Source organism: Falco biarmicus, chromosome 6 (assembly GCF_023638135.1).
Source record: "Falco biarmicus isolate bFalBia1 chromosome 6, bFalBia1.pri, whole genome shotgun sequence".
In the NCBI taxonomy this organism is placed as follows: Eukaryota; Metazoa; Chordata; class Aves; order Falconiformes; family Falconidae; genus Falco; species Falco biarmicus.
Window position 1 is genome coordinate 90215828 of NC_079293.1, and position 17521 is coordinate 90233348.

At 51.3% G+C, this 17521-nt stretch overlaps 1 protein-coding gene across 14 annotated transcripts in view; it reads right to left on the reverse strand.

Annotated features, from left to right (window-relative positions):
- Positions 1-2861: 2861 nt before the first annotated feature.
- Positions 2862-17521, reverse strand: part of CHGB (chromogranin B) — a 112066-nt gene continuing 97406 nt past the window's right edge. For 13 of the 14 annotated variants that reach the window (XM_056342576.1, XM_056342583.1, XM_056342579.1 and 10 more), the window contains 4 exons: positions 9430-9473; positions 7847-7940; positions 4421-6195; positions 2862-3274 (listed from right to left, as the gene is read on the reverse strand). In XM_056342576.1, coding sequence (XP_056198551.1) covers positions 3191-3274; positions 4421-6195; positions 7847-7940; positions 9430-9473 — 1997 coding nt within the window. In that variant the 3' untranslated portion in view covers positions 2862-3190. Of the gene's footprint in view, positions 3275-4420; positions 6196-7846; positions 7941-9429; positions 9474-13334; positions 13548-17521 lie in introns of those variants that run through there. The other variant, XM_056342588.1, reaches the window with a different exon arrangement.

The window sequence follows — 17521 nt, forward strand, 5'->3', positions numbered from 1 at the left end:
TCATTCCTGTAAAATATTTAAAATTGCCAGTTTAAAATTGACAGACCACACTCTATATGTAGCAGTGAAAGAGCACGTCTCAAGGACCGCTCCTATTGTAATGGCAATACTAACGCCTGCGATGAGAGGAGCGCTGTTGAAATGCGAGTCAAGGCTGTCCAGAGTTTTACAAGTCACAAACCATGGAAAACGCAGAACAATGGGAAGGAAGGGAGTGCATCCTGCAAGATCTTAACGTGCGCTGGACATGGCAGTTGTGATGAAAAGCATCACCAGGAGGCAAGACAGAAGTGGGGGTGAAGGAAAGGCCGGCGGTTCCTGTCCCTGCGGTCCCTGCGGTCCCTGCAGTCCCTGTGCTCAGGCTGCGCGGAGCTGCGGAGCCTGGTAAGCCCTGGAGCCTCGGCAGGATGTCCAGGGACTCTTCTCTCTGCAAGTATCAGACATAATGAATGGGCACAATTTAATTGTGGTTGGGGGTGTGTGGATCGGGAACAGGGAGCCAGCGATGGGTCCCTGCGGGCAGGTTAGTGCTCAGCCTGCCCCCCCTGAGGCGGCAGGTGCCTGGGCAAAGCCGGCTTCACTGTGGGCAGGGACGGCGCAGCTCGGCACGCGTGGCGCAGCAGTGGTTACCTCCAGATGACTCTTGAAAAAAGTTTTGTAGGTACGTTTTTAAAAAGCGTGCCTACAGCTTGAAACAGGCCGCGTCATCCGAGAACAGGAGTTGGTGGTGCCTAGAAACGAGGCATTGTGCGCACCTGCCCGTGTTTGTGCCTCCTCAGGTCCCCATCCGAGCTCGCCGGCTGCACAGCAAGGACGCAACAGGGGATCCAGGTGCTGTTTGCACCTCAGGGGAACTTCAGCCTCCCCCTGGCAGCCGGTGGTACCCAGGCTCTGCTGCAGTGCAGAGGTCCCAGCTGCTGTGCTGTGCTGCGGGTGTCTGGCGGGGCCAGGGGCCCTGGTCCGGTGAAGGCATGGCTGCACTAAAACGACTCGGCACCTGTGCCCATTCCCGTCTTTACTCACAGAGAACAACACAGAACTGCCTTTGCTACGCAAATCTGCTGCAAACAGCAGATGAGAAGAAATCGAGTAGTTGCCAAGCTTCCCACTCCTCTGTTTTTCCAGAACGACACGGCAAGGTTGCCATTAGCCAGGGCACACGAGCCAGGCGTGAGGCAGCACCTCCGCAGAAGCCAGAAGCACCGTTTCCGCTACATTTGATGTCCTGGAACAAGACTACACACCTTGATACACGAATACTTGTTCTAAATTGTACCACCTGCCTTCAGTGCCAAAGCCATGCCATTTGCCTTTAAATAATGAATATTAGTCCAATTTATATTGAAGTTTTGTTTAAAAAACCCACCTAGTGTTACCCATGAAAAAAACTCCCGACTAGTGCAGATGCGTAGATAAAAATGGACCAGAGGGAGCGGCCCAAGCAGCTGCTCAGCTCTCAGTGCTGGTGGCATCAGCCCTGCAGGGCAATGCGAGCGGAGCAGGAAGACGACAGATAAAAGGGCTGTCACCAAGAACGAACCCTATTTGGTTTTAAAGTCTGCCAAGGGACACGTTTGGAAGCAAACCACTGCTGATTCATGAATGTGTATCTGCATGAGCTGAGCTTTAAAAAAACCACTGCTACAGTTACATACTTGGAACAATTTGGGGAGTTTTCTGTGCTACGGCTAAAGCTGTGTGCTGCTTGGTATTTACTTACTGGCAGAGGTGCCTTCCCATACCAGCTGTGCTGCAGTACTTGCTACTGTAAGCTTTAAAAAGGGGGCGTCTCACAATGTGAAGACAGCACACGAAGTATTTTGCAGCTGGTCACTTCCTAACTTGCCCCTGTGGTGCTGGAAGCGTCTGGTGAAACTGTGGTCCTGCTCAAGTCAAAATTCTGTCAGCTTCTTCGAACCCAGGCTCAATCTTCACGTACCTTCACCAAACAAGACGGAACATTGGAGTGGTCCCTGGGCACAGACACACTCACGCAGCTCAGGGATCAGTATCTCGCAGTACCTTCATATTGCCGTGCAGTTAATTGGAGAGTATGCTCGCATTTTAATGAGCGGGTGGATTAAATGGGTTGACCTGGGACGATAGATCCTGTGCACTTACTGATAACATGACCGGGCTGAATTCTTTGTGCAGCACTGCTCCCGTGTGTGGCGTTACACAAGCAACCGAAGACACCGTCACAGCAGAAAGCCTGTAAAACTCACTCACGTTTGGGTAAGTTAAATTAAATTGAGCCTCGGATATTTGGAATAATTGAAACTAATTATGGGATCATTTCTTTTACTGCTTGTAGCGTCATAAGATTACCAAACAGCACTTACTGACGGGAGGCATTGCACTGCTGGTTACACCAGTGCCCATCCTGCCCCCAGCTTGCCGAGAAACTGGCCTTGTGCAAGAGGTGCCGCGCTGCCGCACCGCGCACAGGCTCTGCAGCGCTCCTCGCCACCGCCTGCTTGCCTGCGGGAGGCAAAGCCCGTGCGGTGGCGGGTTCAGTCAGTGGGGCTGCCTAGTCCGAGCGCACGGCAGGACCAATCCACCGTGCCAGACGGTGGTCTGCAGTGCCGCGTGCTTTCCAAATTAACAGTGTCCATTTGGTGTTGCAGCCTCTGCTGCTTTAACCACCAACTTCCAGAACTTACTAACTCGCAGGATGTTTCTGGAGCAAATGAATCGGTGCTCCTTCTTACCTCTTGTGCTCTTGCTCACTGGCAAATAGAAGGCTTCTTGTAACTTCTAAAAAATACCGGTGAACCGTAAGTGGACACACTGCGCACCGCCTAGCCATCCGGTACAGCTTACTCTGGAATAACAGGTAAGGCAAATACGCAAGGAGAAAGTTTGGTCCAAGATCAACGGGTTTTATTATTTCAAACTCAGACAAATATATTTCTGAAGAACACTACCACAATTATTTTCACAAGCATATTAAAAATACCTGCCTTGCATGAAAGGTTATAATACTAAAATTCATGCTATTCAGATCTCAATAGCATAACGGCAAATGAAAGACATTTTCAGCTGTATAAATCACTACACTATAGTGGACAGTAAATAGTATTTCCTGGTTTTAGGGGCAAACAACAATCCAGTGGCAGTGAATTTACCACACAATACAGGTACTGCGAGTACAGCTACACCTAGCTTTGAAACGCCACGCAGAGCATCGTCAGCCTCTCCTGTGGTCATTAAACTTCTCCGCTATTTTCTGCAGCTCCAAATCCATTGCAGCCAGGTTTTCCAGTTCTTTTTCCTGTGAAAACATAGGAGTGTTTTACACGGCAAATAGCGTTGGCGAACGTTTTGTTCTATGAAAATGAGAGCCAAAGACCATTTCTGAGGCAGCCACTCCAGCTGCTCACTGGCCCCGGGGCCGAGCGTGGGGCGAGGGGTATGGGCAGCGCAGCACGTACTCGGAGATTTGTGCCGTTTCCTGCCTTTAGCCAAACTGAGGCAGGGGAAAGTATCGAAACACTCGTTCCAAGCTGGCCCCAGTTACAGCTCCCTCTTGGCTGTAAAGCACCATTATCTAGCAGCAACCTCCTGCTAGGACAGCTGCCCCCTGCCTCGGTGACGGTCCCTCGGGAGGCTGCAGCCTTACGGGCACGGCCCGGGGGCTCAGGCTTGCACACAGCGAGCAACCAGAGGAACGCCTCCCCCTTAAGAGGTGCTGGGGGGGAAATAAAGAATTATGTGACCAGTTCTTGTTTATGATGGTGATTTCTAACACCATTTAACCTTTGTAAACGGATATTAAACCGCCACTGCTCCCACCCAGCCCAGCTGTGTGCGATGGCTACAGTGACGTATGTAAGGAGCGTCCAGGTGACAGGTTCTCCAGGACACCAAAGCAGCCCAGGAAGCCCAAGAAAGGGGCTCACACACATGGGAACTACGGGACGAACTGGGCTTACAGGGGCAAGCCATGTTCTGCCCTGCAGCTGCACCAGGAAGTCAGTGGACAGCTGAATTTCACTCTAAATGTCCAACCTATTTTCTAGCTGTATGTTTTAAACAACCTGACAGACGAAGTGGTGCTTGCTAATTACCTCTCTGCTCCTGCTGCAATGGGCATCTCTGTTTTATTAGTCTGTAAGACCCTAGAAGGGAAGAGGTGAGGCCCAAAGAGGAAGAAAATCTTTTTCTTCCTGTCTTGCAGACAGAAGCTAACAAGGATGCACACTGTCTTTATTTTGCAAACTGTGCCCTGGGGTAGGTTCACTGTATTCATTCAAAGAAAGCAGATTTTGAAGTCACTGCAGATCTGGCTCTCAATGCGACTTAATCTTGTGGTTTTCCACGCACAGTTCGCTAGCTGCCTTGGGAAGGGTGCACGTGAAGTCAGCGTCCCCGGGCTTGTCAGGGAAACCCCCGTACACATACCTCCTCCTCTACATACCTCCTCCTCTGTCAGAGGCCTCTGGCTCAGACTTCTTCTGTCATTCCTGATTATGTGACGTTTTTTCATGTCTTCTCCCGAATTGTACAGCTCTGGGAATTCAGCCGATTTCTTCCTGTAATTCAGAAGTTGTGCGAGTTGATCCATCTTGTTGTATTGCCTTTTGATATCATATTTGTTCATTTTGCCAAGGTTCCTCTTCTCGGTGCGTCCGTGCTTCAGAGCACTTAGGATTTGCTTTTTCTCCCACCAGTTGTAGTCATTATATTCAGGGAAAAGACTCTCCTCGTTCAGGGTGGGCCTGCCCTCCTCTTTGCCCTCCAGAAGCTGCTCCCCTGCACTGTCCTGCTTCTCAAAGGGTTGGCTTTTCCACCACAGGTAGAAAGGGCTGTGGGATGCTGTACTTCTCTTCTCATTCTCCCCAGGGAGATGGCTTCTGTACTCCTCCCTCTCTGCATATCTTCCTTCCTCCATATTCTCCTCATTTTCCATCTGATCACTGCTGTGATGCTTCTTTCCTACTTCCTCCACCACCTCCTCCTCCTCACTGTTGCCAGGGTAGCGCTGCTGCTCTACACTGTCCTCAGTGCTGTACTGTCTTCTGGCCTGCCCACTGCGTTCTTGAGCGTACGCGTTCTGTGACCCTGCACCTTCACTGTCCCACAAGCGGTATCTCCCTCCAGCACGATGCTGCTTCTCCTTGCTGCCACCACCGAGATACCCGTCCAGCTCTTCCTCGCTTTCCCCTCGAAGATACGTCCTTCCCTCAGAACGGTGCCTCCTCACCTCACGCGATCCATCATGGTGTCTCCTCTCCTCGTGCCATTTCTCATTACTTTCTTCACTGTGGCGATGCCTCTTGTTTTCTTCCTCACTGCTCTCGTCACTCTGCTGCCACCTTTCTCTGTACTCCTCGCTTCCCTGGTCTGCACGCCTCTTCGCCTGCACCTCTTCAGCCCCATGCCTCCCGTGATAACCGCTCTTCTCCTCATGCTGCTGCTCAGACTCTTCACGATGTTTCTGATGGCGGTTCCTTCTGTCCCAGAGATGGGCCGCCTCTGTGTCCGATTCCTCAGCTGTTACTTCTTTTTCACCACCATGGCCCCTCTTCTCTTCAGAGGTGTCGCCCATTCGGTGCTTCCCATGATAACGTTTGGGTTTGTAGGGTTGCTTTTCCTCCACTGTTTCTTCGCTGTCATCAGATTCTTCGTGCTCTTGCTGATGGGAGAAATCACGCTCCATAGACTCATGGTGGTGTTTTTCACTTCTTTCTTCCTCTGCTTCTCCCTCTTCACCTTCACGAATTCTTTTGTAAGGGCTCTGCAGTCCCTCCTCCGAGTGCCAGCGGCCCACGGGACGTGGATTATTCCCATCAGGGAACTCCTCTGTGCTTGTGCCTCCAGAGCGGGACTTCTTGCTGAGAACAGCACGCTCTACCTCTTCGTCAAGACGCTTGCTCTCCTTACTTTCCTCTTCACTGTGGTAGCTCTTCTCCTCCTCTCTTCTGATTTCCTGATAGTGTTTCTTTTCTTCCGTATGAAGTCTCTCTTCTTGAATAGGCGTGTGGTGTCCATCCTCCTCTTCCTTGCTTCTACCTTCCTCGTGAGCAAGTCTCTCCTCGTCGCTTCCTTTCATGTACTTTTTAGATTCCTCTTCTGCCTGACTCTGTTCTTTCTCCACACTCCCAGGACGATGATTTTCAATCTCTCCTGGGTCTTTCAAATGCCTCACTTCAAGCTGTTTGTTTTCACTCCTCTCTCTGTCATTTCTACCACCTACAATAACAAGAGCAGCATAATGAAGTAATCCTACTCTGCACTGACACGTTATTTCAGTTTAAATAGATAAGTGGCTTCCCAAAGTAGCAAGAAGATTTGGACAGAATTTTTTTTATTATTCTGATTTTAAAATGAGTGATTTCCTAATACTTTGTGCGTTTGCCTGGAAAAGCATTAAGTAATTTTCATTAAATCAGGCATTTTAAAAGTTCCACTGAAATTTTGACAATAATTTTTCCTCTTCGTTTTTTTTCTTTGTTTGTGATCACATTTTTAGTATTGAATTAAATTAAATCTCATTCCCATGAAAAATCAATGGGATCTGGAGTTGTGTTCAGTTCTTTGAATGCCAAGTCTTATCCATCACATATGCTTATCCACAAAAAAGACAACCACCTATTTCAAGCTACTCAAAGACATGTGGAGCTTTTAACAAATTTTAAAATTCTAAATTGACTGGAAAAAAAAAGAAAAGAAAGAAACCTGTTACTTTGTAATCAGTGTGTTTAATCAAATCACGTTCCTTCCACTATTCCTAGAATGCTAAATGCAAGTCTGACTGACCACAATGGTAAAACACATGAAGGAATTTCTGCTGCATTTGTACCTGAGTAACATCAGAAATAGATCACAAATCCTGAAAGCAGCTGCACAGATTTAAAAATAGCTCAGCGTTTCTGAAAAGCTGCTCATCATCTGATAATTCTTGGAGGAGATGTGTCTAATGGCAAAAATACGGTCCTTACCCTCTCTTTCCAGTAGGTGTGGTTTTGTTTCCCAATATATGGCAAATACACAGCAAATACACATTTTTTTTCCCCTGAAATTAACAATCACAAACAAAGCTTGGTGCCCAATGGCGTTCAGCATCCCCTAGAAATTTGGGGCTGCGTTAGATACAAATACACATATTCCCACCCTCCTCTGATGATCGCAGCGTGGCTAATACACAGTAGGAGACAGATGGGTTTCATTATTGCTTCTCACTGGCAGCAAGTTCAAGAGCCTTTTTATTGTTCCCTGGCAGAAGAGAAAGATGTGCATTCCGCGGTTTGGCACAGTGTCAAACTTAACCACACTTCACTGCTGACTGCTACCGAGCATGCCGACCGCCTTACGGCTCGACATCGAGGCAGCCACGCCGCAGGAATGAGCTCACCTGAAATGAGCTTTTGGCACACCTCTCCAGACCTCCGGAATCAGTACCACAAACCTAAATCCTTTCTGGGCTGAGCAAAAGACTCCCAAGCTGAGCGTGGACTCAGCTGCCACCAGGTTCGGGAGCCTTGTTGATTTAAGTGGCGGTTATTTGAAGCCAGTTCCTACCCTCTGGGATGCATTTGGCATGTGGTCCGAGCCCGGTCGCGTTTGCTGACCTCTCAGGCTACCTGCAGAGCTTGCCCAGCCTCCTGGGGCTCTGCAGGTGGCTGCAGCAGAGAGCCGCAGGTGTAGCCTGCATCCCTGCCAGTTACCGGGTCAGGCTGTTTGCTCTTTAGCAAGACAAACTAAACAGAAGGACATGGGAATTCTGACACGGAAGTTTGGAGGCACCAGTTTCACACAGGCTGAAGTAACAGTTCACTAGCTCCAGCACAAGACCATCCATCTACCAAATTCCTTTCACAATTTCAGGTAACGTTGTACTTACTCTTCTTCAGGATTTCTTTACATTCAGGATTAATTGGTGGTGCATTTGTCTTGGATAGAGCGTTGGACAGAACTTCCACTATGCACCGCGTTACCTAAAAGAAACGAGAAAAAATTCTCATGGCAAAACCAAAAATCCTACTTTTGACCCAGTTAGTGAGGAAGACTAGTTTAGGATTAGAGTTCAGGCGAGTATTTATGAGTTTAGCATAATCCCCAGCTCCAATTTCCCGTACATTTGGGCAACAAGTGCATTGCTCCTCACTCCCATACCAGTAAAAGGACAGTCATTAGCTCTTTTTATCTCCCCTTTTGTTTGCATAGGTAACGGGCTCCTTTTGTACATTTTAAAATATTAAGAACCCTGTTCAGGAAAAAGGAGAGTCAAACAACATGAGATATCACCACCCTACAAAAAATAATGAACACAGCACACGCTCAAAAGGGGAGGATCATCCTGTAGGATCTGTCCAAATGAGGATGCTGCAAAAAGTGTTTGGAAGTATTGCCTGGATTAACAATAAACCAAAAAGCCTTTATATCCCCTGTAAGTGACATGCTCCCTGGTTTTTTGTGCCCGTGTGCTGCAAACCCTGCCTCTTTTAGCGCTTGATATTCAACTGGATAGCCTTCTGGAAGTGGAGGAAATGGATGATTTAGGAAAATCACACAACCACCTCTAATCCTAAGCGCTACCAAAGTGGCTCTTCTGTACAAGTGATTTTCAAGTGCTGGAAGTTGTTGGTTGATCTAAGCACTTGCTTATATCAGGGGTCCTCAAACTACGGCCCGCAGGCCGGGTACAGCCCCCCAGGGTCCTCAGTCCAGCCCCCCATATTTACAGACACCCCCCCTGCCCCCCCGCCGGGGGTTGGGGGGGAAACCAAGCAGCCGCAGATGAGTCCCTGCCACTGCATCCGCGCCGGCCCCCTGGTTAAAGAGTTTGAGGACCCCTGGCTTAGATCGTCAGGGGTATGAGAGTCTCAAGCTGACAATCTGGGTGGCTGGATGAGAGAAGACAATAAAACTTTTATAGAGCTGAATGTCTTTTAACTGTGTTCAGTTATTACCAGGTGTTTACTAATCTAAATGATCATATTATCAGCCAGTGGTGGGAGTCTGATGTCTGGTTACAGGCGCTGAGAGCAGCCAATGGCATTTATTTAATCAAACAGGTTAAGACACTTTCCAAAGCAGATGGGAGGATGGCATTAGAAAGAACATTACATAGCTGGTAACACCAGATATTTCATCTTTCTTCAAAGTTGCCATCTCACTTGTTAACATCCAGTAACACGTACTATCAAATAATATTTCAGATCATTTTTCAGGCAGCTGTACAACATACGAGTTTCAGAAGTACCACACTGACACAAGAAGCCAGCTTCCGTTTTCATCAAATGCACCAAAGTGCACGCAGGTATCTCTTGACAGCTAAAGGGACTCTGAGTTCCACATCACCAGTGATCTCTTAAGAGTCTACCTTACGAAAAAAAAAAGGATTGCCCTGAGAGTTTAAAAACAAAACATGCAAAGCATGTGACAGATACTTTCTGACATTTGCTTTGACATACAGCTACTCACCACTTCTTCAGTATGGTCTTTTTCCACTGGAACTGCGCTGGCACCTAGAAGAAAAACAGATTACTACAGACTCATCCTAGCAACAAGCATCACTGACAGGAGGCCTCAGTCAAATTGGTTTGATGAGATGGCTTGGGGTTTGGGTTGGCAGGTCAGTAAACCAGACACATTTTGCATTACAGCTTCTCTAATTCAGGATGGAAAAGCAACGTGAAGTTACAGCCTAGCACGAGAAGAGGCATGTTGACATTTCTAGCACAACAAGAATACACACCAAAACCCAGAAAGCAACACTTGAATTCCAAGACCTGCAAGTCAGGTCTTCATTTAGTTGCACCTGTTTGGTGGTAAAAAACCCACTGGAAACAAGCTAGGCTTACATGTACCCCAAGAACCTTTTGGCTTCTGCAAGGGGCTCCAGGGGCTCCACCACCACCTCCCCAGCAGGAGACCGTTCTTCAAGGCTTTAAAGCAACTACTGTCCCAATTCTGCTGGAGAAACTGTGCCTCACTTGGATAGGAGGCGGCTCCTGGAGGGAAGGACAGAGCCAGAAGGGACAGGAAAACTTCCATTCACTGAGTGGTCCATTATCACCCCAAGAAATAAGCAAAAAAGTCAAATCCTAGTGGAAAACACTGCTCCGGAATGAAGCAGCACAACCCGTCTCTCTCCCTCCCTCTCCATGCTGAGGACGCACAGGGTAATTAACACCTCCTTGCACCAGTTGTACTGTACCTGGCCAAAGGCATTTGCTTTTGGAAAGAAACTGTTGCACATGAGCCCCCCATGCTGCTTTGTTTTGCCATCGCTGCTGCAGTATGTCTCCAGCTGGTTAATAAGCTTGGCTGCTGTGCATTATTCATAAACTGTGTCAATTCTCATCCACCTTGAGAACTGCAGAAGTGAAGTGAAGCAAGTCTGCCAGCCACACACGAGCGCGAGAAGCAAGGCTTACTGTGTCGTGGCTTCACAGACTGTCCGCACGGTATATAATCACCACACACAAACACACAGCTTGAGGTGCAGCTCCGAAGCTCTTGCACAAGTCAGGATAGTCTTAAATCCCCTTAGACCTATCACCCCCTCTGCAGTACGGCTTGCCTGGGACAGGGAGGGATCTGTAACAGACGAACACAAAGCAGATTACAGAGAAGGGCGTCAGTTTACCTGACAGCGTCAGGAAAACTTAATGCTGCCCCAAGGAAGGTTCCTGCAAAGCAGCCAGGAGCGGGTGGCCTCACGCTACTGAAAGCGGTAAAACCCTTCTCCGTGTCTTCAGGGGAAGCAGCCACCCCCTCGAGCACTGACTGTGTGTAATAACTGAACGCGATGCAGTAACTATTCTGGTATTTCTGCTATCCTCTAGCTTTGCTCCCCCAAACGCGTATGTAGGGATGTGCTTCTCCAGCCCCCGTCTCCTCTCTGCGTATACAACTGCGATCAGCGAAGGGAACCCACACGAGGGTAGCACAGAAGGGATTCCCCTAAAATAGCGCTACACCCCTACCCCACCGCTTCCCCAGAACGCCAGGTGGTGTGTGTGGGAGATGGTGCTACATAGAGCCAACCGCTCCCCCATCTCGCGCTCAGCGCTGAGCCAGGCTTTAGGACAATTTATTTACTAACCTAGTATGCAAATAATTACCACGCTGCACAGTGCTGACGCCGCTGCAGTCTAACCTGACTGCATCCTCCATCTGAGCATGGAGGATGAGGATGTGCGTACACGTGGGGGCAGGAGACTGGCAGCGAAGTCCCTTCTATTAAAAAAGTTCTCCCAACCCCACAGGGGCTGGAGCTGCTGCTCTTGCGGCAGGAGCGGCTCGCAGTCCGCGCTCAGAGGTAAGCGGAGGGGATGACCCGCTTCATTGCCTCTTCCTGACGAGGCTCCTCTCCTCCAGCCCGTGAGAAATCACGACACGCACAAGGGCAAACATCTGCTTTTGTCCTTTCAGTGATGCTGCCACAACACATCTCCTGTGAGTTACACCCAGCTGATGTGATAAAGCACAGAACAAACTTCTGAACATTCTTTTGCTATTAGAGATGCCAACTTCAGGCTGCCTCGAGCGGTATGTCAGTGGTGCAGAAACATAAAGTCAGGTTGTGCTCCCTGCCTTTGCCCTGTCATGAAACAGCTCCCACCTCTCTAAGAAGATTTACAGGTAGATTAATGACCAAGCAAGCACTTGGTTAACGAGGAAAGCTGACATGCACAAAGAGTAAGCATTAGCCTATCATAACAACGTCAGAAGCAGCAAACGGTATTGGACATACGTCGCATTAACCTGCTCGGAGGCACAAAATGAGTACCCAGTCTACCCCAGAGCCTGAAATAATACATTGAGGCAGCTGCTCTGCCAGAGCCGAGACAGGGAGGCCGTGGGGAGCCAGCGTGCCCCACTTCACACGGGTGCTGGCAGCGCTAGCCTGTGCCAGCTGGCAAGAGCTCCCTCGGGGCCACCGGCCAGCTGGAGGTGGCTGGCCAGCACCTCTGCCTTCCTCTCCACATGTGCTCAGGAGGGCTAAAGCCATCACCCGGCACCGGGCAGCAGGGCACCCACCCACTGGGCATGTGGGGACACGGCAGACGGTACAACTGCAGGGTTTCACAGCAGAGATGAAGTCAGAGCACACACCAAGGTGGAAATCCTCCCCCCACCCGTGCAGAAAATCCAGCCCTCAGCCCCACGAAGTAAAGCAAAGCCCTGGGTCTGCTTCCCCCTCCTGAGCCAAATCTGCCCAGGCAGTTAGGATCAGGCTGTTTGATTCTGCAGAAATTCTGAGAACTGATGGAAGATCACAAAAAAGGATGAGAAACACAGGACAAACTCACACGGCTTTTGCTTGCATCTCCAAGATTGGGACAGATCTTTTGGTGCGTCCCTGACAAAATCCCCACACGGCTTTGTTTCGTTAATGCCGATGACTCAGTGCAGTGCCACTGCTCATCAAAATGTCAGCAAAAACCCTTCCCAGGAAAGATCACAGAAACTCTGGCATATTGATTTGCAGAAGGAGCACTAGAAAGTTCTTGAAGTTAACGTTGCACCGATTCCCTGCCCCAAACAAACTCCTTAGTTCATTGATTCTGGCTGACACGCGGCAGGAAGATAGCCGAAAGGGACGTAAGAGATACCTGACCCGTCTGACGGCACAAACCGGTACAAGTGTTTGGTAAGAAATCCCCATGGGGTCTCTGGGATAAGCCTGGTGAGCGCCTCCGGGCTGGGGTCTTTCCCCCCATCTCCCGCTCTCCCCTCAGGCACCTGACGGCTCCCAAAGCACCGCGGAGTTTCCGTACGAGACCCGGGAGCGGTTCCATGCGGAGAGCTCCGCTACCGCACCCAGCGCCCAACCGCTCACCCAGAACGGCACCGGGTCCTCCAGGAAACGCTGCGGCAGCACGAAAAGCTACGGAGCCAAGCCACCACCTCATCCTGGTGTGCTTCACCTTCATCTCACAGCGTGGTTTTCATATTTAATGCCGCACGCCACCCCCCCCCCCCCCCCGTTAGTCAAGGGTGCGGAGCTGCCACTTGCCGGTCCCCGCGGTCCCCGGGGCAGCTCCGCGCCCGCCCGGCCGCGCCGCGGGCAGGGACCGCCGGGGGACACGGGGGCAGCGGCCGCCCAGCCCGGTGGCAGCGGGGACCGCTCCGAGCGGCGCCCCCGGCCCGGCTGCCCCCCCGCCCGCAGGGGCGACCCCGCGGTGACGCAGGGCGGGCTGGGCATGACGTCATACCCCCGCCGGTGGCGTCACCCTCCGGCAGCGGGGGTCCAGCAGGCAAAGCCCCCCGAGCCCCCGCCCCGCGGGGCTGCTCACCCGCCTTCCCCTCGCGGGAGGCCGGGCCGGGCGCCGAGGGGGCTCCGCGCCGCCTCCCCCCGGGCCCGCGCCCCCGCTCACCTGCCAGGGCGGCGGCCCCCAGGAGGCCGAGCAGCGCCAGCGGCCCCATGCCCGCTCCGCTCGGCTCGGCGCGGCTCGGCTCGGCGCGGCGGCTCGGCTCGCCGCTACTTAAAGGGGGCGCGGGGGCGGAGGAGCCGGGCGGGGGGCCCCGCCGGGAGCTGCGTCACTGCGAGCCCCCGGGGGCGGCGCCGCCCCCGCCCGCTCCCCCCCCGCCAGGCCGGGCCAGGCGCCCCCGGCTCCCCGCCCTCGGCAGCCACCGCGTCGCCCCCCGCCGCCTGCCGGGGAGGTGGGGCCGCCCCCGTGCAGCCCCTGGCCGCAGCCCCCCGGTGCCGCCGCCTCTCCTGCGGGCTGCGCCCCCGCGCTCACAGCAGCGCCACCCCCAGCGCCCCCGCGCCGGTGGTACCCGGCGGGCGAGGGGCGAGGGGCACGGGGCGCCCCCCCCGCCCGGGGAAACCGCCGCTCCCGGCATCTCCCCCGCAGGCAGAGCTGGGGCGGGCGGGGAGGCAGCGGGGGGCAGCGCTCACCGACGGGACAAGTCCCGCAGCCTTTCGGTGCGCAGCCCCCCGGCCCGGCCGGGCCGCGATGGCTGCAAAGCGCAGCCCCCGGCTCCCGTGCAGCCCCCCGCGCCCCCCCAGCCCCCCGCAGGGCCAAGCAGCTGTAACACCCGGGCTCCTCTTGCGCTTCCTTTCGGCAGCACCCAGAGGCCCATCTCCAGCTGTCTGTTCGCTCCCGTTCGCTCGGCGCTGAGCAGGTGCCCGTCTAACCGCCCTGCCCGCGGAGGCCGGTGGAGCTGTACATCGCTCTGGGCCGTTACGCTGTGCATTAACAACGCCGAGCTGCTAGAACCGTACAGCCCTTCAACACACCACACGGGACACAAGGACGCCACATGCCAGGAAAACTCACCGGCAGCCGCAGCTGTGCATCAAGCAAGCCGGGAAGGTCAGCTCCGCTGGGAGCTCCTTCCAGGAGACAGGAACTCCAGGAGGCAAGGCCAGACACCCCTGCTCAACCCGGCCTCGGATTAGGGTTTCTGCAAAATAACAGAACCCAGTTAACTGGGCACCAAGAAAAGCAAATAAACGCTGCAACACCCCCACTGCTCCCTCAGCCTCCTGCTCCTGCGCGCCGTTCCCCTGCTGCCTGTGCAAGCCCCATCTCCTCGGGCAGATCCTTCTGTGGCAATCGCCAGCCTTGACTGGGCAAGCCCAGACCCCGACTCAAAAAACTATGAAGTATCTCGCTGCCTCCAAGGCTCCCATGTCCTCCCCTGTCTGTGTGAGGATTCAGCCCGGCCTCAACCTCCTCAGCTGCTCGTGAGAAAGAATTCTCAGTGAAATATTTGCCTTCTCTGCTTCCCCAGGTGCATAAATAGCGCACTGTGCGTGCTACACCCTGTGTAACTGTTACACACTCTGTAACTGCTCTACTCCAGCATTTGCTTGGCTATACTTACCTTGGACAGGAAGTCAAAAGGAGAAAGTTACACAAAGATGAAGAAAAACTGCCAGCTATTTTAGTATCTATGAGGTACTCGCACCAAGTACCTGCACCGCACAAGTCCTGTTGATAGTTGGTACAACCACCGCTGCAGAAGCTGCCTCGCTGCAGGACAGCTGAGATGAAGCAGTTCCACACCCCTGCCTCACGTGGCTTCTAATCCATCCCTTGCACCGCAGCAGCTATCACTGCGGCTTCACAGCTGTTTTCCCTGTGCTAGCTGGTTTATTTGTATTTGACTTGTAGGATTTCTCTGAAACATTCCCTCACCTCAGCATTGTCTAGGCTGATCCTAAAGAATCAAGAAGTCCTGAATTTGCCGTTGACAAGAAGAGATGTTAAAGCACTGCTGGGGCATGTTTTGCCATCCGTTAGGTCAGGCTCTACACGGGAGTACATGTTAGTGCCTTCAGACTTGGTCAGAATTGAGGTTACAGAGATCTGCAAGTTTTGCAGGAGGTCACCCAAGAGGTCCGTGACAGGAGCAAGGACAGAACTGGATGGAGGATATCTAATTCCACCTTCAGCACCCAAGGGTATGATTTCAAAACATGATCCCACAGACGTTTCTGCTAGTGCTGGAAAACCAGGCAGAGAGAATCCAAGCACCTTGCCCACAGTTAATGAAGTCAGCCTGTATTTTCAAAACAACATTGCCTTAGACAGACTTTTACAGCCAGGTATCAGCTGGCACCAACTTCCTCGCAGATTAGGAAAGAGATGTGGCTGCATTGTCAGGCTTAGAGCAGGCAGTGGCATATTTCCCTCCGTCGGTTGTGAGTGGGACACCCCAACCTCCCATCTCAGATGTGTCAGAACTTTGACTGCAGTGATCACACGCCTCATAATGTTGTGACAATCTATCACTCTATGAATAAACAGTATTTATCCTGCTGGATTCTCTCAAATACAAATGCTTTAAAAAAAATACATGTTTCGCTCATGCTAGAAGCTAGAACTTTAAATGATGACAAGTGAGTTTCTGTGTCTGGGCTCCTTCTAAATTGAGAGGAGACTGCTGAGGGAACATGAGGATTGCTCTCCTCTAATTAGACATGCTAGTGGGATTATCTTCATTCTTGGATGTCAATTAGTTTTCATGGAATGAAAATCCTGCAGCCCATTTCATGAACAAACTCATCTCCTTCATTCAGAAGGTGCTAAGGGAATGGATTTGGCAAAAAACACCAATCAAATCTGAAAAGCCTCAAGGGACACCATCAATGCAGCTTCAGTAATGGCAGCAAAAATCCTTTCAGAGGTCTTACACATATGCAGTGCTGGTTGCAACATAATGAATAACGGAATTGCACAGATGTTTAGGCTCTGCTGCCATTATACACTACCATATGTATGTATAGATACACACACATTGCTCACTAATACCATTAGAGTGGCTCAGAGGTGGTGCAACGTGTAGTTGAACCATGCCCCAGGAATTCAATTATCATCTTAGAAGCTCTACAGTGAGGCAGGATCAGGTGCATGGCTCGCTTCTTTGTTCGTATGGTGATGGACTTCAGAGGAGTTTAAAAATGCATCAGACATATCCACCGGAGAGGGAACAGGCCAGTGCCCAGCTGGATCTCATCTGCACTGTCCAGACCAGGGGCCTGGCAAAGCAGAAGGGACAACCCTTCAGACCCCATATGCCCGTATACACCCCAAAATCTTTGCACGCCTCCAGCCAAAGCCTCTGTGGGAGGTGGCAGCCAGGACCACACTCAGGCCTCCTCCTTCTTATTGGGCAAAGACTGTTTGTCCTGTACCAGGCACCTGCAGTGATGCTGACGTACGGAGCTTGCTTGTTGAGCTACGGCAGCGTCTGACAAAGAGCAGGGACAGAGGGATCAGGAACAGTGTCAGCTTACGCTGAACCCATGGGAGATGAAATGATACCGCTAAGCCAAAACGCTTCTAAGCACCCCTTGCAGCAGCCTGTGCTTGGGCAGAGGGGGCTGATACAGGCTGTTACGTGTAATGGGTGGTCAGCCTGCACATTTTGGTTTAGCTTCTCTGTCATCTGAAACCCAACAGTGACAAAAAATGCGCCCTCATAGGAGAACTGAGTCCAAGGGATGCAAATCACCTGAATGCACCGAGATATAAAAACACCTAATTCTGTATTTATACAATAACCAGCTTCCAGTTTAAAGCTAAAAATGCACATCTTTTGCCTCCACTGAAATATTTTCCCCCTGAAAGTTAAACACACCTGTCACTGCCTGTGGCCTTAGTGCATGGTATCAATGACCTGCCTGGCAAACTGAGCTCCAGCCGAGAGACAGAGGAGCTGTGAAGAGACCCTGTGTGGTACAGACATGTAATTTCTGTAGTTTGGGCAATATCTTTTTTTCCTTTTTCTATTTATGTAGTTCCTCACACACTAGGGTTTTGTTCATGCCATGTGCTCTTGGGCAGTACGGAAGCAACTGCTAGAAAACAACTGCTAATCTTTAGTCTCAAAGACTTTCTTCAAATAAAACCTAAAGAATCTACAGGATAGGATATTTCTGCTCCAGAAACAAGAGAACCTTAAAAGTTTGGTTCGACTCTGTTTAAATTGTCTTTCTCAGTCTTTAGAAACAGCAGATTTTGCTCACTTGTAACCCTCTTTTGTGCAGGATCCTTCTAGCTCCAGCTCTTCAGTTATTGTACCTATACCACAGAAATAAGGCAAATTTTAT